Source organism: Octopus sinensis, linkage group LG13, assembly GCF_006345805.1.
Source record: "Octopus sinensis linkage group LG13, ASM634580v1, whole genome shotgun sequence".
In the NCBI taxonomy this organism is placed as follows: Eukaryota; Metazoa; Mollusca; class Cephalopoda; order Octopoda; family Octopodidae; genus Octopus; species Octopus sinensis.
In genome coordinates, this window is record NC_043009.1 from 22,887,047 (window position 1) to 22,908,098 (window position 21,052).

Sequence of the window (21,052 nt, forward strand, 5' to 3'; positions counted from 1 at the left end):
ACAACTTATGTGGATTTTTCTCCGAAATTGCTGATATCATTGATGTGATATTTTACTTATACACACACATATATGTACATACATATATACATTTATGTACATACATACATTTATATATATGTATATATATATGTACATACATACATACATACATACATACATACACGTGTGTATGTGTGTATACTACACACAGTGTTTTTAACGATGTATCCAATGTATCTCAAATGCCAATTCAGTTATAAATAGTAGTTCAAAATACACAGGATTAAAAAGCCCCTTGGATGGAGATGGGGTTACAAAAGGCAGCAAACCACCTATGGGAGTCAAACCACCCATCTACTGTAATCTAGTGGTGTTACTCTTACACCAAATTCAATTTCCAACCTCCATGTACCAAAATTAGACATTGTAGTCACAGAAGCGTAAAAGCAAGTTTATAACGTACATACGAGGTGCAATCAAAAAATATCTGACTTTATTTTTTTTCTGCCAAAACTAATGCTGTGTCAGCAAAATCCTTTGGGTGGGAAGTGACGCTACCCTTCCTGTGCGTGCATGAACATTTTTGAACTGGTAGGATGTATCCTTTGGGTTGGAGATGACACTACCCTTCCTGTGCATGCATGGATATTTTTGAACTGGTGGGATACGTCAGTTTATGGCTGCTATGCCTAGAGTACAGATGTGAGGTGAATGCTGATCGGATTTTCATATTCACACAAGATAAACAATCACATAAAGCAGAAACCATTAACCTATATCTCATCACCATGACGTCTGGGTTGTGGCTTGCACAGTGCAGCATGTCCTGAGTGATTGCCATGTAGAGCTGTTTCTGCTGCTCTGCCAGAAGCTTGGGGACAAATATGACTGACACTCCTTGCATGCACAAATCCCCCATTAAAATGGAATGCACTGATCCTAAGCTTACTCCCACCTAGTGAGCAATTTCCTGGATTGTAACATGACAGTCTTCCATGACTATTTACCAAATTGTTTGAATCAGCTTCTCATTTCGGCTTGTGGATGGCCTGCTTGAGCCTACCTCACTCTCAACTGAGAACGGTTGTGCAACTCTTTGATCAGGCCGTATGGTTAACCACATGGTTTTAGGTTCAGTTCCACTACATGGCAACTTAGGCTTTGGTCAATCTGGTGTTATAGAAGTCACTTGCCCAAGATGCTGCACAGTGAGACTGAACCTGGAACCATGTGGTCAGGAAATAAACTCCTTGCCTCTCAGTCATGCCTTCATAGAATTAGAAAAAAGACATTTAAAATATCACCCAAAATAGCATTAGAAGCAAGCAGACATTTGCAAATAGCTAAATGTAGCACTGACAGCCTATCTTTATTCTGATTGGTCAATCCATTTTTAATCTGACTGAATTCTACCCGACATTGCATTTGTCAATTCCTGCTACAATGGGAATAGCATTGAGCATTGAGTTTGAAATTCCAAGAAACTCAGGAATACTGACTGTCTAAACAGGTTAAATCAGTAAAACATGAGCAAGGGCAATAATTAAAATAAAATAAAAATTTAAAAAACAGGAAAAATTAAAGAAGATTTCCCAAGTAATTAAAATCAGAAATAATTAATGTGGGAAGGTTGAGAAGGGTTTGTCTGATTTGATCTTTAACAGACATGCAGACAAAGCCAAACATATTTCGGGCTAATTATTTCTATTGACAGGAATGAATAAACATTAAGAATAAAATAAACAAATATTAAAAAGCAACCAAAATATTTTAAGAACAAATTAAATGAAAATTAAAGAAACATTTTACAGATTGTTAATTTTAATTTAACGAATAAACATTGTTGATAGAGAGCTATAACTTCTTACAGACTGGCAGTGCTGGGCAAGGTTTGTGAAAATACGCAACAACAGAATTTAAAAAGGGAGAACAGTAATTGATGCTGTTGAGTAGCTATGAGGAAATGGCAGGTGTTTCATGTGACATTTGATTAAATTATTCAAAGGTAGACAGCTTGAAATCAACAATCAGAGAAATTCGATACTCTGGGACGAAGATGGTGGTAGTGGTGGTGGTTTAGATAAGGGGGGGGGGTAGCCAAGGACAACAAAGAACACTTTTATCTACAACACAACCACCATCATCATGTGAAAATCATGCTATGTCCAGTTTCAGCATTGGCTAGTTTATGTTATGAAAATTCAGGTTAGCATCAACTATCTTATATCTTTTACATGTTTCAGTCATTGGACAGTGGCCATGTTGGGGCACTGCCTTAAAGTGTTTTAATCAAACATTTCAACATATTCTTTTAAGCCCAGTCCTTATTCTATTGACCAAACTAAGTTACATGGATATAAACAAACCAACACTGGTTTTCAAGCAGTGGCAGGGAACAAAGACACACACATATATATGCACGCCGATTATATATATATATTTACTACATTATTTACATTCGACAGATATTTGTCCTCATCTTGTTTGTTGTTAACCCTCCAACCTTCTTTAGGTGTCTTGAGGAAATTTCGAACCTGGGTTCTCATTCCTAAGGTATTTTTTCGATATTATTATTATTATTATTGTTGTTGTTAGTGTTCAGGTGACTGCTTAGAATCGAACTCAGAATCTTGGAGTTAGTAGCCCACGCTCTTAACCACTATGCCATATGCCATAGTGGTTAACAACAAACAAGATGAGGACAAATATCCGTCGAATGTAAATAACGTACATAATTCCTCATCTCTTAAATATAGAACTGTAATATATATATTTATTCTTGATACTGGTACTCTTCAAAATTAATTTGTTTTGATTAATCACACTAAAAAATCTGAGGAATATGAAAGCCAATCAGATGAATCTCAAGGACTGCCTGTATACAGACTGTAGGAAGAAACTCTCAAGAGAGCTAAACAGCAAAAAGTCTTCAAAAACGAAATCCCACCTCAGACAGGTGTTTTGGCTTTTAACTTCTTACACCCTAAAGGGGCCCAGGTTATGTCTGGGTCACCTTGGTACTCTTTGGATGACGTTTCTTAGCCGCTTGGATATTGGAGATTTGTGCATTTCATTCTATACTTGTGCAAGGTGTCACTGTGACTTCTATTAAAGCCACAAGTCAACTAAGACCTTGTGAGTGGTTCTAATGGACAGAAACTGAGAAAAGTCACTGGGTGTGTGTGTGTGTTTTAGTGTCTTCTCATCTCAACATTGTGTGATAGTTGTAAATGAGTGTCAGGGTCATATGATTGGTGTCCATTCCCAATCTTTCATGAAAACATTTCGCCATGGTTAAATATTACCTTGCTTGGAAAATGGAGTGAGAGTTAGCAACAGGAAGGGCACTTGGGTGTAGGAAATTTGTCGTCACAAATTCTGCCCAACCTATATGAGCATGGAAAAGTGAACACTAGAATGATGATGATGACGATAACCAGTCAAGATGAAGTTCGAAGGGATGAATCTTGAAGGTTACCTATACATGTTCTCTGATCAATAATTAAGCAAGGATAGATCTGTGAATTAGCATATTTTTTATCTTTTACATTTTTCAGTCATTAGGCTGTGGCCATGCTGGAGCACTACCTTGGAGAATATTTAGCTAAATGAATCGACCCCAGCACTTATCTTTTCTTTTTGTTTTCAAGCCTGGTACTTACGTTATCTGTCTCTTTTGCTGAACAGCTAAGTTGTGGGGATGTAAACACACCAACAGGCTATAGTAGAGGGCACTTGCCCAAGGTTCCACACAATGGGACTGAACATGGAACAATGAGGTTGGAAAGCAAGATGCTTACCACATAGTTATGGCTACTTATTTTAGCCAGTGGACTGCAGCCATGTTAGGGCAGCACCTTGAATAGTTTAGTAGAACAAATCAACTCATTATTTAAGCCTGTATTCATTATTGAAGTACTTGTTATTTAAGCCCAACGATTAAGTTACAGGGATGTAAACCAACCAACATGGTTAAGTGGTAATGGGAGATATCGAATAGGTACAAAGACACATACACACACATGACAAGCTTCTATACAGTTTCTGTCTACCAAATTCACTCACAAAGCACTGGTCAGCTTTGAACTATAGTAGAAGACACTTACCCAAGGTGCTGTACAGTGCGCAACTGAACCTGAAACCATTTGGTTGCAAAACGAGCTTCTTAACCACACAGCCATGCCTGCACCTATTCAGGTTTTGAAGTTAAATCTTACTCTGGTCAACTCTGCTTTTCAGATTTTCCAGAGGTGATAAAAGTACCAGGCAAGAACTGGGTCCTACAGTTGACACCGAAATTTATGGTCTTGGGCCAACATTAGAAATCCATATTAATCAAGAAGGATGACTGGAAGAGGAATGACAAAACCAGCAGACATTTTGGTATTACCAGATTTAGATTTGCTCGTCAAGGGTCTGAGTTCAAATCTTGTCTTCTTTTTTTTTCCTTCTTGGGATCAATAAAATAAATAATAGCTGTGTACCAACAGGGATTAGCTCAAATTACTATGACTCCTCATGATAAAGCTATGGTTTTGTGACAATAAAAGAAATCTTCAGAAATGTGAGGATTGTTAAGCTGGTACTGAAGCAAGATAGTAAATAAGTTAGTAACCAAAGTTTGCCATGGTTCAAATTGCACTCAGGTGTGAATTCACTTTTTGTCCCTTCAAAGCTATCAAATAAATAACTAATCATTTAAAAGAGAAGAATCCATTCCATCACATGGTACTTAACTATCTAACCAAATACATAACTATTTCCAGCATTGAGTACTCTCTCTTTCTTTCTCTCACATTCATACTAAAGTATTCAATCTCCACACACACACACACACACACACACACACACACATTCAATAAAGATTAGGCTGTTTGATCATCTGAGTAACCTGCTTCTGAAATGATACAGATCAACTCGAGGCTATAGAAAATGAATCAGCCCAAGATGCCTTGCAGTAAGATTGAAACTGGGACCTCATACTTTACAAAGCAAATCATTCAGTCATACTGCTTATATATATATATATATATCATCATCATCTTTGTTTAACATCCGCTTTCCATGCTGGCATGTGTTGGACGGTTTGACTGAGGGCTGGCGAGCCAGCAGGCTGCACCAGGCTCCAATCTGATCTGGGTAAGTTTCTACAGCTGGATGCTCTTCCTAATGCCGTATATATATATATATATATATATATAATATATATATATTCTTTCATTCTTTTACTGGTTTCAGTCATTTGACTATGGCCATGCTGGAGTACCACCTTGAAGGGTTTTTAGTCAAACAAACTGACCCCAGGACTTATTTTTTAAGCCTAGTACTTATTCTCTCGGTCTCTCTTTTCCAAACCACTACGTTACAGGTACATAAACACACCAACACCAGCTGTCAAGCAGTGATGAGAGGACAAACACAGACATACACACACACACACACATATATGATGGGCTTCATTCAGTTTCCGCCTACCAAATATACTCACACGGCGGCTTTAGTCGGCCCTGAAGATATAGTAGAAGACACTTGCCCAAGGAGTCACACAGTGGAACTGAACCTGGAACTGTGTGGCTGGGAAGCAAGCTTCTTACCACACAACCAAGCCTGCACCTATATATATATATATATATATATATATATATATATATATATATATATATTATATATATTGTTTATATTTCACTTGTTCAGTCACTGGACTGTGGCCATGCTGGGGCAGCACTTTCAAAGGTTAAATCAAACAACAGACCCTAGTATTTATGTTTTTTTAAAGACTGTTACTTATTATGTTGGTAACTTTTGCCAAAATGCTTATTGGGTTGTAAACAAACCAACACCAGTTATCTAGTGATTGGCGGTAGTGGTGGGAACAAATGCAAACACCCACCAACACATGTACACACACAATGGGGCTTCCACACAGTTTCTGTCTACTTAATTCACTTACAAACCATTTGTCATCCTGGGGATGTAAAAGAAGACACTTGCCCAAGGTGCCATGCAGTGGGACTGAACCAGAAACCACATGGATGCAAAGCAAGCTTCTTAACCTCACAGACTTATACATACGTATATACATACATACATACAGGCAGACAGACAGACAGACAATTCACATTCAACATTGTATCATTAAAAACCAAACACTGTGAAAAAATTAATTAGTAAAGTGTAAACCACTCATCTGAAGTTTTGATGGATTTTATTTTTCCTTCCTTTCTTTTGTCACCTGTTACATTTTTCAATAATATAGATATATATTCACATACATATATAAAAAGAATAAGCTTCAATGAACAAAGATCCTAACCGTTCAAAATACTTTTTTTTATATCTCACGAATGTCAATAAGATACAATCTTTATGTATCTGCTGTCTGCTTTATGAAGATGTAATTCCTTTCAGCTACAACAATATTTGAAGTACATAAAATGTAGAATGAAAAGTATAGGAAATTGTATTTGAGAGACACAATTCAAATTAGTGGACTTTAAATGTTCCTGTCGAACACAAAATGTTTCCTTTTTCCACTGAAAAGTTACTTTCCTGAAAGCCTTTTGAGCTTTGTATTAACTGATAATTTTAATCAGTTTGAATAATAGGTGCAGGCATGGCTGTGTGGTAAGAGGCTTGCTTCCTAACCAGGTGATCCTGAGTTCAGTCCCACTGCTAGCATGGGGAAGTGGATGTTAAACTATGATGATGATGATTACAGCTTGCTCTTTTCTATATTTGTTTATTTTTATTTGTTCCTTTATCTTTTAATTGTATTAGTCATTACACTGCGGCCATGCTGGGGCACTGTTTTGAAGAGTTTTTTTCTCAGTTGAATGAATAGACTCTGGTACGTTTTTTTTAAAAAAAAGCTTGGTACTTATTCTATCAGTCACTTTTGCTGAACTGCTAAGTTACAGGGACATAAACATGCCAATACTGGTTATCAGGAGGTGATGGGGGATAAACACTGACACATAAATAAATAAATACATACACACACACACAAAGGGTTTCTTTCAGTTACCACCTACCAAATCCACTCACAAGACTTTGGTCAGCCTGAGGATATAGCAGAATACACTTGCTCAAGGTGCCATGCAGCGGAACTGAACCCGGAACTGTGTGGCTGAGAAGCAAGCTTCTTACCACACAACCACACCTACACCTATTCTTTTATTCTTTTACTTGTTTCAGTCATTTGACTGCAGCCGTGCTGGAGCACCTCCTTAAGTCGAACAAATCGACCCCAGGACTCATTCTTTGTAAGCCTAGTTCTTATTCTATCAGTTTCTTTTGCTGAACCACTAAGTTACGGGGACGTAAACACACTAGCATCTGTTGTCAAGCGATGGTAGGGAGACAAATACACATACACACACACATATACAACCGACTTCTTTCAGTTTTCGTCTACCAAATCCACTCACAAGGCTTTGGTCAGCCCGAGGCTATAGTAGAAGACACTTGTCAAAGAGGCAGAAAGAGAGAGAGAGAGAAAGAGTGAGAGAGAGAGAAAGAGAGAGCATGTAAATTTTGGAAGCTTGGTTAGATTTTTTTTCTCTCTCTAACCAAACCTCCAAAAATTCACCACACAGACACATCTAGATTCAAAATAACAAAGAAGATTGTCTTCCCAATTCAACTCCAGATTTCCTCAACTCACTCACAGACATATAAGTAAAAGGCATGAATTTTCTGTAAATAAATAATTCATGAAGAACTTCTCAAAAAGAGATAAAAGTGGTAAAAATAAAAATTATAAAAAATTAGTATAAAACTCTTTACATATCAACCATCTCACAAACCTGTTTGTGAGGAGTGTTCCAATGGTCATGAAATAAATTATAAAAATACACAATAAATCACATTGCAACTTTGTAATCAAGTATACTCTTTTACTTGTTTCAGTTGTTTGATTGTAGCCATGCTGGAGCACTGCCTTTAATCGAGCAAACTGACCCCAGGACTTATTCTTTGTAAGCCTAGTACTTATCCTATTGGTCTCTTTTGCTGAACTGCTAAGTTACGGGGATGTAAACACACCAGCTTCAGTTGGCAAGCGATGCTAGGGGACAAACACAGACGTACATACATACATATATATATATATATATATATATATATATATATATGACAGTAAGGTGAGGGTTGGTAACGAGTACAGTGAAGAATTCCGAGTAGAGGTAGGGGTCCACCAAGGCTCAGTCCTCAGCCCCCTCCTATTTATCATAGTCCTCCAGGCAATAAAGGGGGAATTCAAGACAGGATGCCCCTGGGAGCTCCTCTATGCTGATGACCTTGCTCTAATTACTGAGTCACTATCAGAACTGGAGGAGAAGTTTCAGGTGTGAAAGTAAGGATTAGAATTGAAAGGCCTAGAGTCAATCTAGCTAAAAACAAAGTCCTAATAAGTAGGAAGGTAGACAAATCACAAACGCCTTCGGGTAGATGGCCCTGCTCGATCTGTAGAAAAGGTGTAGATAGAAACTCTATAAGATGCACCAAGTGTAAGCTATGGACACATAAGAGGTGCAGCAATGTCAAAGGAAGGCTAACTAGGAAGATAGTTTTTGTATGTGGCAGAGGCTCAGGAGCAATAAACAGTGAAAATGCTCTGAGACCAACCTCTGCCACATTCCAGGGAGAAAAACTAGAAATAGTTGATAGCTTCCGCTACCTAGGTGACCTAGTCAGTAGCGGGGGTGGGTGTGCTGAAAGTGTAACTGCTAGAGTTAGAATAGCTTGGGCAAAGTTCAGAGAGCTCTTACCTCTGCTGGTGACAAAAGGCCTCTCGCTCAGAGTAAAAGGCAGACTGTATGACGCGTGTGTACGAATAGCCATGCTACATGGCAGTGAAACATGGGCCGTGACTGCTGAGGATATGCATAAGCTCGCAAGAAATGAAGCCAGTATGCTCCGATGGATGTGTAATGTCAGTGTTCATACTCGACAGAGTGTAAGTACCTTGAGAGAAAAGTTGGACCTAAGAAGCATCAGTTGTGGTGTGCAAGAGAGACGTTTGCGCTGGTATGGTCATGTGGCGAGAATGGATGAAGATAGTTGTGTGAAAAAATGCCACACCCTAGTGGTTGAGGGAACCCGTGGAAGAGGCAGACCCAGGAAAACCTGGGACGAGGCGGTGAAGCACGACTTTCGAACTTTAGGTCTCACTGAGGAAATGACTAGAGACCGAGACCTATAGAAGTATGCTGTGCATGAGAAGACCCAGCAGGACAAGTGAGACCATAACCCGTGGCCTCTACACGGGATGTAGCCAGTCCACTTATGCATACCTCTCCTTCTTGGGACACAAAACTCTACTTGTGAAGACCTGTTAAGGCAAGTGAGAATCGAAATCGATCAACATCAATGGAAATTGCAGCTGTGATACCAGTGCCGGTGGCACGTAAGAGAACCATCCGAACGTGGCCGTTGCCAGCACGCCCCGACCGGCCTTGTGCCGGTGGCACGTGAAAAGCACCATCCGTTCGTGGCCATTGCCAGCCTCGCATGGCCCCCGTGCCGGTGGTACGTAAAAAGCACCAACCGGTCGTGGCCATTTGCCAGCCTCGTCTGGCACCTGTGCCGATGGCACATAAAAAGCACCCACTACACTCACGGAGTGGTTGGCGTTAGGAAGGGCATCCAGCCGTAGAAACATTGCCAGATCAGACTGGGCCTGGTGCAGCCTTCTGGCTTCCCAGACGCTAAACAATGATGATGATGACAGGCTTCTGTCAGTTTCTGTCTACCAAATCCACTCACAAGGCTTTGGTCAGCCTGAGATTATCGTAGAAGACACTTGCTTAAGGTACCACGCAGTGGGACTGAACCCATAAACATGTGGTTAGTAAGCAAGCTACTTACCACGCCGTCATTCAATGGCGAGCTGGCAGAACCGTTAGCGCACCGAGCGAAATGCTTAGCGGTATTTTGCCTGCGGTTACGTTCTGAGTTCAAATTCCGCCGAGGTCGACTTTGCCTTTCATCCTTTCGGGGTCAATTAAATAAGTACCAGTTACGCACTGGGGTCGATATAATCGACTTAATCTGTTTGTCTGTCCTTGTTTGGCCTCTCTGTGTTTAGCCCTTTGTGGGCAGTAAAGAAATAGGTGTACCCCATTGGTGTTGTTTAATTCTCTTTGTAATAAAAAAAGAAAAAGGATTATTGTGATGAAACAAGATCATGATGAACCTAGCACTCCATCTGGTAAACAAGCAAGGCCTAGACTCTTTGCAGTGAAGGAAATTATTGAGGATATTCTTTGGACAAAGAATCTACCCTTATACAGGCAATAAGAGTGACTCAGACAATCAAACAGACAAAAGTGATAAGGAAAATAGCAATTTCAGTAAACAAATACAGTATTTGAGAGATAGGACTATTATTGTAATTCTTAATTTTTTTGTAATTCTGTCCATTAGTTTGCCTACAATTGTTATTCTTGAGGTGTTATGCAACTATTAATTTTTTTGCTTAGAATCCCAGGTCTGATAGGGTTACGGTTGACCAATATTCCATTTAATTTGCCTGAAAATGCAATTTTGTTTTCTTTCTGTTGTACCATTCTTTCCACCTGCTACCAAAGAACAAAATCCAACAAAAACATTCCAAAATAAACGAATAAAGAAAATGAAATAAAAATATCCATAACATTCCTACCTTCTATTTTAAGCAGTTCATATGCCTCTCTCCGTCCTAAGAAAAATCCAAGATGAAATTCTAAAGGTTCTCTGATGGAATCAGGATCTAAAAACCGAAAAATTAAAAATATAAAAATAGGTTCAAACATGGCTGTGGGATTAAGAAGCTTGCTTTGCAACTATGTCGTTTCAGGTTCAGTCCCACTGTATAGCACCTTAGGCAAGTGTCTTCTACTATAGCCTCAGGTTGATCTCACCCATGAGAATGAACTTGGTAGAGAGAAACTCAGTGGTAGCCCATCACACGAGGGGTGCTGAAAAGTTCCTGGTTTTGGGTGAAAGAAAATAGAAGAGGATCACATGATTTTATTCAACATTTTCCCCTCTCAGATTCACACACTCATTGCAGCAGTCTTTCAGTTTTTCTAAGCACTGTAAAAGAACTCACAAGGTTGGGCCTCCAACCAGGCCTTTTGCGATACCTTTAAAGCCAGGAACTTTTCACCACACCCTTGTGTGTGTATGCATGTGTGTGCGTGTCTTTGTACCTGTGTTTGTCTCCTACAACTGTTTGACAACTAGTGTTAATTTGTTTACATCTCCATAACTTGGCAGTTCAGCAAAAAGTATAGACAGAATAAGTACCAGGCTTTAAAATATAATTGCAGGGGTTTAATTGCTTGATCAAATCCGTCAAAGTGATACCCCAGGATGGCTGCAGTCCTATGACTGAAACAAGTAAAAGACAAAAAAAAAAGTGGGACGTAAGTAGGTCTTTCATGAGTTCAAGGCTGATTACAACCAAAGCTTGACCTGGTTTCTGTGGAAGATACAGGACAGAGATTACAAAACTCCTCCTCAGAATAAGATGCTGTTCTGTTACAGTGTTAGCTTCTCAGCTGTTGCTAAAACTCATTTACAGCTGAATGAACAGGTGTAACATGAAATGAGTTGCTTTGCTAAAGAACACAATACACTGCCTTGTCCAGAAAACAAATGATACTGTATGAATGAGCCTTTTGTTTCCAAAGGCATAGGAGTGGCTGTGTGGTAAGTAGCTTGCTTACCAACCACATGGTTCCGGGTTCAGTCCCATTGCGTGGCACCTTAGGCAAGTGTCTTTTACTATAGCCTCGGGCCGACCAAAGCCTTGTGAGTGGATTTGGTAGACGGAAACTGAAAGAAGCCCGTTGTATAAATGTATATATATATATATATATATATATATATATATATGCGTCTGTGTTTGTCCCCCCCAACATTGCTTGACAACTGATGGATGTGTGATTACGTCCCTGTAACTTAGTGGTTTGGTAAAAGAGACCGATAGAATAAGTACTAGGCTTACAAAGAATAAGTCCTGGGGTCGATTTGCTCGACTAAAGGCAGTGCTCCAGCATGGCCACAGTCAAATGACTGAAACAAATAAAAGAGTAAAGCACAAACCAAGAAAACACAGACAAGTTTTCACAGTGGACTGCAAGCAAATAGCACAATGAAGCTATTATTTACAACCAGTGAACACATTCAAAGAGGAGGGGAAATATGACCTCACACAAACAAACAAGCACACACACATACATACATACATATGATGAGCTTCTTTCAGATCCCATCAACTGAATCCACTCACAAGACCTTGATCAGTTTATGGCTATTGTTTCATCTTTTATTTGTATTTGTTTCAGTCAATGGACAGCTGCCATGCAAGAACACTTCTTTGATGAACTCCAGTAATTCTTTTTAAAGTTGTGTAGTTATTCTATCAGTGTCCTGCCAAACTAAGTTACTGGGATGTAAACACACACACACACACACACATATTTCTTTATTGCTCACAGCGGGCTAACCATAGAGGGGACAAACAATGACAGATAAAGGGATTAAGTCAATTACATTGACCCCACTGTGTAACTGGCAAAGTTGACCTCGGCGGAATTTGAACTCAGAACGTAACGGCAGACGAAATACCGCTAAGCATTTCGCCCGGCGTGCTAATGATTCTGCCAGCTCACCACCCTATATATATATATATACACACACACATATATACATAAGCTGATAGATGTAAAGAATAGAGATGGTAAATCTGTACTACATACATCCAAGCAAAGCTGAACATATGTTATGTAATTCAGTCATGTAAAGCACAGGTAAAGATACTAGAAGGTAAGTTGAACTGAATATATATGTTACACATTTTAGTTACATAACACCTGTTCAGTTTTGCTTGAAAACATATGTAGTATGGATTTACCTTCTCCATTCCTTACAGCAATCAGTTTATGATAGCATAATTAGCAAGTTTTGTTGCTAAACTCTGAGTTGTATAGTTGCAGTCATCTTATTGAAATTTCCATCAAATTCAATATAGGATAAAGTGTCTATCATACATTAACTTTGTTGATCAAGTTTCATCTAGCTTACATCATGTATACAAGGTGTGTATATGCTTGATGCTAACTAATTGCCTATATCAAGATCTTTTTGGATCACACTACTCCATTACTACACACACGTTAAGCTTCCATACAGTTTCTGTCTACCTATTTTACTCAAAAGGCATTGCTCAACCCCAGGCTATATTAAAAAACACTTACCCAATATGCCACACAATGGGATTGAACTCTTAACCAAATGATTGCAAAGTAACCACACAGCCATGCCATGCTGCTCTAGTAAAAGAGACACTTGAACACTTGTTACAGGGGGATGTCTGTTGTAAATAACCAAGCCAACTCAGAAGTGATAGCAGTACCTGTAATTAATTCAACAGACTGAGACAGGTAGAGTCATTTATATACCTGCAGATAAGAAAAAGCACAGGTGTGGCTGTGCGGTTAAAAAGTTTATTTCCAGGCTACATGGTTTCAGGTTCAGTCCTAATGCATGGCTTTGGGCAAGCCAGATAAAGCCTTGTGAATTAATCTGGTAAATGGAAGCCGAAAGACGTCCTGCATGTGTGCACATGTCTCTTTCTTTCTCTCTCTCTCTCTCTCTCTCTGTTTTGACACTGCATGATAATTGTAAATGAATGTCACTGTCATACAAGTAGTGTCATTCATACTCCAATCAACCCATGCAAGCATTGAAAGACAGACATTAAAATGATGATGATGAATTTTCATTTAACATTTCGTTATCATATTTCTGTTAACACATACTACTTTGTTTCAAATTATTTTTAAAATAATGGAAAACTTGGGAACAAATTTTTTCTCATTATTAAGCTGGTGCCTGGAGCAAATTGACATAAAATTTTGGCAGATTATAATTTAGATCACTTAAAAACAAGTTTGTGTCATATAGAACCTGGGGCAGTGTCAGGTAAGGTTGGTATCAAGGGGGTTAAATTAAGTTTCCATGGTATGAAAATGAGATCTGTTGTTGGTCATTGAGATCCAAGCAAGTAAACTGCTTCTGTAAGATGGTGTAGTTTTTACCTGACAACCACAATGTATTGAGTGACAATTGTATCTCGTTAAATGATCCTAATATATGTAGTTAGTGGTTGAGCACCAATATTCTACCTGCACAGTAAACTATGCCTTGTTGAATAATATTTAATTACAAGCTAGATTTGTCTGAAATAGTTCAATGACTTCATTATAGCAATCTCAATTTTCAGTGTTCCAACTTCACAATTCAATACCGAAATATTTATACAATATTCCTAATACAGAGTTAATGAACAACATACACACAGACACACACATGTGTATATGCAAACACAAAGACACACAAACATACACACACGCATGTACATATGCACAGATACACACAAAAGCAGACGTACATATGCACTGACGATTTAATCTTTGGTGAAATATAATTGCCTTGGATCCAAATATTTGTCTTTCTTCAGAGCTTCAATTAATGGAAATAGTTGAAACCTTTCACTTGCAAAAATTTTCTACATTTTTAAACCAAAAGAAAACAGACACCTTCCCAACATCACCACCACCACTGAAGTCTGTTTTTAAGCCAAAAGTTTTACAAGACCTAGCTACAAATCATAGGAACTTTGAAAAATTTCAGAACAAAGCATGAATAGAAAGATAAATAATTTGTACTAACAACTATTTTAATCCTAACTGTACAAGTACGAAGTGCACTCAGTTTCATGCATGCACACTCAAAACACAGGAACCAAATTTACTCGCTTTTTTCTTTTTTGATAGTGGAGTACTTTCAGGAAGTTTCCACATTTCATATGATATAGTACATACATTTCAATTTTACTGGTCCCTAGAAAGAGGTTGTGATAACTGATTTGCATACAATTAGCATGTTACATCACTAGCAAAACTTTGATTCGCACAAGAAGGGTTAAGGGCATTTTCCTCTACTGAAGTGGGGTTAACCTTGCAAACCACATGATGAGGATGATGATAAACATGATGATGAGGAGGATGTACATGTTAGATAAGCCACTTCTGAAAAGCTTCAAAGTTAATGTGTATTTGTCATTATCAGCATGTAATGTCCATTTTCCATGCTGGCATGAGTTGGACTATTTGACAGGAGCTGGCAAGCTTGAGGATGGCACCACGCTCTGCTGTCTGATTTGGCATGGTTTCTATGGCTGGATGCCCTTCCTAATGCTCACCATTTTACAGAGTGTACTAAGCACTTTTTTACATGGCACCAGCACTGGCAGGGTCACCAACTTAATGCGCTAGACAAAGATCCCCTTCACTGGAAGGTGGGGTAGTACTGAGGGAGGTGACTTTGTGCCAGTTCATGAGAAGTTAAAAATATAATAGGACAGACACAGGTCTCTTGCTACAGAAGAGATTCATGGCTGTTCAAGTTGGAAGAGAGAAAGAAACAGAGAGAGAGAGAGAGAGAGTGAAAGAGAGATGATGGTGGAGATATGTTGGGACATACACTCAAGCTAAAGGGTAAAGACTCTCTTCAATCATGAATGACCAAAGGATTGCACTTAGAAAGTTCCCCTCTCGGGCACAAGTCTGGGCATACCAGCCTCCCCTCACCACACCACCGATGTTATCCAAAGGAAAGACTTATACAGCTTGGTACCAGAGACATTGCAACTCATTTCTACAGATGAGTGAACTGGAGCAACATGAAATAAAGTGTCTTGCTCAAGAGTACAACACACAGCCCAGTCTGGGAATTGAATTCACTAACTTGTGATTGTGAGCTCAGCACTCTACACACTGAGCCATGCATCTTCAACCCTCAACACACATTGGGGGTAAATATAAATGGTACAAAGGTAAATACACGTGGTACAGGGTGATTGGGAAGAGGAGGGACAGAAGGGGGTGTCATGAGAGTGTGGTGAAGGATGGTCAGGGATGGGGGGGGGGAGATACAAGAAAACTGTAGCTAGTGATGGTGAAAGGTACAGAAGTGGATTGGGAGAGGGGGGACTGTGGTAGATATGTAAAGGCATTGAGAGTGATAGCAGATAAGAGAGAGGTATTAAGGATGAAATATATGGGGGGGGGGGGGAGTCTGAAGGCACAGAAGGGAAGGGATTGGTGGAAATAGTGGGCCATGAAGATAAAGAGAAATGGAAGTGTTTCAGTAGTGGGGGTGGGAGAGGAAGACAACCAAAACAGAGGAGAGAGAGGTCAAATGTGTGTATTCTGCTCTCATCTAATTGCAGTAGTACCATAGATATAGAAATGATGAGTTTTAGGGGATGACAGGAGGAAATGCTTGATGTGGTAGAGAGAGTGTGGAGGAGTAACCCCGCCCACTACATACAAGCGTTACCAAGATGATTTTAATATATTATTTCTTCTGTACCTTATACATATGGTTTAAAGAGACAGAAATAAATGTATAGAAAGTTGGGGATGGATGGATGGAATGGAATGGGATGGGATGGCATGGCTGGATTGATTGCCAGACAGACAGGTATATAGACATAAACAGAGACATATAGACAGACAGAGTTAGACAGATAGAGACAGACAGACAGGCATACACACACACACATATATATATTGAGACAGACAGACAGATAGATAGATAGATAGATAGCATTATTAGGTGTACAGCAAATCATCAATTGTAGGCTTGAGAAAGCAATTTAACAATAGGATTTACTGACGAAAATATTGCCAAAGGCTGGAATCTTAAAAGGGTTAACTGATTGTCAACATGATTTATACAAATCAGTAGAGATATATGTAATAGCTAATTTATAACTGTTTCCAGCAGCTATCAGATTGAAAAGGATTAACATAGTAACAACAGGATTTACATTATAATAGTGGCTACCAGCAAAACAATGAAAGACTAGAAAAAAATTACTCCTGAACAGCAAGGCTGCTGTTAACAACACAATTACAGCAGCTATCATTTTAAGACTCAGGTAATATTAAATGGTTCTTGTCTCAGCCTTTACCCACTTGATCATAAAATAGAGAGATTGTACTTTCAGATTCTGGTATAAAGACAGACAGGTTATCATCAGCATCATCATTCTAATGTCTACTTTTCCATGCTTGCATGGAGCAGACGGAGTTTGTTGAGGAAGATTTTCTTCAGGTGGATGCTCTTCTTGTTGCCAACCCTCAGCTGTTTCCAATCAAGGTAATATTTCCCATGGCCAGACATGTTTTTATGGATGATTTGAAACAAGCACCATTTATATGACAGTAACACTCACAACTACCACATATTGTCAAGACAAGGAGACACACACATCATCATCATTTAACGTCCATTGTCCATGCTGGCATGAGTTGGACAGTTTGACTAGGCTGGCACGCTGGAAGGTTACACCAGGCTCCAGTCTGATTTGGCATGGTTTTCTACAGCTGAATGCCCTTCCTAATGCCAACCACTCCATGAGTGTAATGGGTACTCTTATGTGCCACCAGCACGGGTGCCATTTGCATGACACCAGTATATGCCACGACTGTGATTTTGCTCAGCTTGATGGGTCTTCTTCTCAAGCACAACATAGTACCAAAGGTCTAGGTCATTGCCTCTGTGAGGTCCAACACTCGAAAGGAACTCAACCACCGTACCTCAAACTGCTTTCAGTTTCCATCTACTAAACCCACTCACAAAGCTTTGGTTGGAAATGTAAAAAGATGTTAGAACTGGTGCATGTATCTGCCAATGAAAATATATTCAAGAGTGGCTGCATGGGAATAAGCTTGCTTTCCAACCACATGGTTTCGGGTTCAGTCCCACTGTGTGACACCTTGGGCAAGTATCTTCTACTGTAACATCGGGCTGACCAAAGCCTTGTGAGTGGATTTGGTAGACAGAAACTGAAAGAAGCACATCATATGTATGTGTGTGTGTGTGTGCGTGTGTGTATGTATGTATTTGTGCTTGTGTTTGTTCCCCACCATTGCTTGACAACTGGTGTTGGTGTGTTTGCGCCCCCGTAACTTAGCAGTTCAGCAAAAGAGATCGAGAGCATAAGTACTAGGCTTACAAAGAATAAGTCCGGCGGTTGATTTGTTCGACTAAAGGTGGTGCTCTAGCATGGTTGCAGTAATATGACTGAAACAACTAAAAGAATAACCCTTTGATAGCATATTTCTGTTGAGATTCACTGAGTGACTTACAATTAAATCTAGAAAATTAAAAAAAAAAAAGAATTTAGTAAAATAACTTTGTCATTATTGAGCCATTAACATTTAAACCATCCATGTCTGGCCAAAATATTCAAGCTGTTTTATGCTCAAACTGGCCAGATCCAGCCTCTCTCACCAGCCCTACAATATCATTCTGAAAATTAACAGTTACCTCATCAAAATCCCAAAGCTATAACATAATGCATGATTAATTGAAAGTAATATGAATAAAAAAGCTTTACTTTTGATTGGGTAAATGGGTAAAGGGTGGAGCTGTGTGGCTTAGTGGTTAGGGTACTTGGCTCACAACTGTCAGGTCATGAGTTCAATTCCTGGCAACACATTGTGTCCTTGAGCAAGACACTTTATTTCATGTTGCTCCAGTCCACTCAGCTGGCAAAAATGAGTGGTACCTGCATTTCAAAAGGACAGCCTTGTCACACTCTGTGTCATGCTGAATCTCCCTGAGGACTACATTAAAGGTACATGTGTCTGCAGATTGCTCAGTCACATGCATGTTAATTTCACAAGCAGGCTTTTCCGTTGATTGGATCAACTGGAACCCTTATTGTCGTAACCGATGGGGTGCTAGTGTCTCGATAGAATAATGTGAACGCTAAAGAGTTAAGTTGGGGTTTGGGACACGAATTAACAAGAAATCATGATGGAAGATTTTTAACTTAAAACACTTTATACATGAAGTCATGCATATGAAGATAACATACTGCATCCTAAAACGAATGACAACACTGGTCGATGTAATCTTAGAAAATAGCCCTTTCAGTATTTACTAGATTATTGATACTAATAGACCAGACATTGCTATTACAGATGTAGTAAATAAAATCTATCAAAAACAATCCTTAATTAACTGACACTCTACAAAGCTGAGATGAGACCCACAATGAAGTATTGTTCTCACACCTGAAATTGTGCTGCACACACAAACAACTTAGACTGTGTCCAGTTCAGGGAAAGATCACTCAACTAATTGGCATAAAAATCACTCACCACAGACATTGTTGCTAATGAGATGGACTGTAGAAAAAAGAAAATGATGATCATTCACAAAACAGGACAATGAATAGAAAATGTAAGCTGAATCTATACATCTATAGTTAGCAGAAGAGGTCTGATAGATGTGATAGAACAGGCTGAGAAGTTGAGGAGGTCATTTCTTGGGGTTCAAGAGCCTCCAGACGAAGTGAAACCGAGGAGGAATTTCCCTTACCCCTCCAACTGAAGGCAGGCATGTGTTGTGTAAATCTCTTGAAACCATAGGCTACTATATCCATATAGTGTTTTGTTATGCTGTCAAATGATGTGAGGTGAGGGTCGGGGTAAAGTTTATAGATCACAGATTTGATAGGTAAGACTCTCCTAGTAGGTTGTTGGAGGGATTTTGACTGTTGTAAGTTCATGTGAGGGATGAAGAATGAGTGGGTATGTATTTATTTCTGCTGAAGTATGCAATGTTGGAAACATTAAAGAGCTTAAGTGATGTCTAATTAGTGCAGGAAGCACCAAGCTACATTAGTGGTATGGCCAGTAACTTACATGTACATATATATAAACAGACAGATATATCGACATGCACTTTATACATATTACACACATAATGACATGCATATTCATATATATATATATATATATATATATATATATATATATATATATATATATACATACTACAAAATTAGAAAATGGAGAAACATACTTAAATCAATCAAACATCAACCAACAGATGATACCCAATCAATACTTTATTACACCATTACATAACAGTAAAGGCATTATACAAAATATATTGTAAATATAATTAGACAAGGAAATAGAAATATAAAATATAAAATATAATATGTAATTATATCATATCTGACAGCTGTTTCGGTAGTAAGGGCAAGCATGCCCCATTTAACCTATAAGTCATATAAGGCAGGTATAAATGAGACATTAACAAGGATGCCCCACGGCCTCTTCAGATAATTTAATTTATTATAAGTGTGAAAAAAATTTTTTTTATATACATATAAATATAAAAATATAAAATATAAAAACGTGTGCATAGATACCCATAATACTACACATATATATATATACTCATTAATACAATAATACAAAATAAACAAAACAAAATAAAACAAAATATATATCAATATATATTAATAAACACAGTTATTCTACATATTGGGCTAATAGTTCTAAAAACTAACACACAGGAAAATATATGCACACTCACATTTAAATTAAAATCAGACCTATACATGAAAAATAATAATAAAAAAAAAACAGTTCAGTTCATAAAATTATAAACCTGTAAAAGTCAATAAAATTACTATTGATATTAATAATAATAATAATAATAATAGATACAATTGTGTCTGTACCAAGTACATCCATCGGACATCGACATATCACACATACACACTGTAGGGGTGGTTGGGGTCAAGAAGGGAATCCAGCTGTAAAAACAGAAGCCTGGTGTAGTCTTCTACTTGGCTGGTTCCTGTCAAACCATCCAACCCATGCCAGCATGGAAAACAGATTTTAAATGATGAGGATGATGCACATTCATATACATTTAATTTCTCATAAAAGTATAAAACTATAAACATGTATGTGCGTGTCTCTATGTATGTGTGTGTGTATATATATATATATATAATATATATATATATATATATATATATATAAAGAAACCCTTTGGTCATGAATGACCATGGGATTGCATCTAGAAAGTTACCCTCTGAGCTACAAGTCTGGGTAAGGAAGCCCAGCAGTCACCCATGCATATCGGCCTCCCCTCTCCATGCCGCCGATGTTATCCAAGGGAAAGGCAAAGGCTGATACAG

General features: G+C 38.5%; 1 protein-coding gene across 1 annotated transcript in view; it reads right to left on the minus strand.

The window, feature by feature from the left end:
- LOC115218449 overlaps positions 1–21,052 on the minus strand; it is a 601,809-nt gene that overhangs the window by 550,965 nt on the left and 29,792 nt on the right. Inside the window, exon 2 of the mRNA XM_029788270.2 lies at positions 10,646–10,732. Coding sequence (XP_029644130.1) covers positions 10,646–10,732 — 87 coding nt within the window. The remainder of the gene's footprint in view (positions 1–10,645; positions 10,733–21,052) is intronic.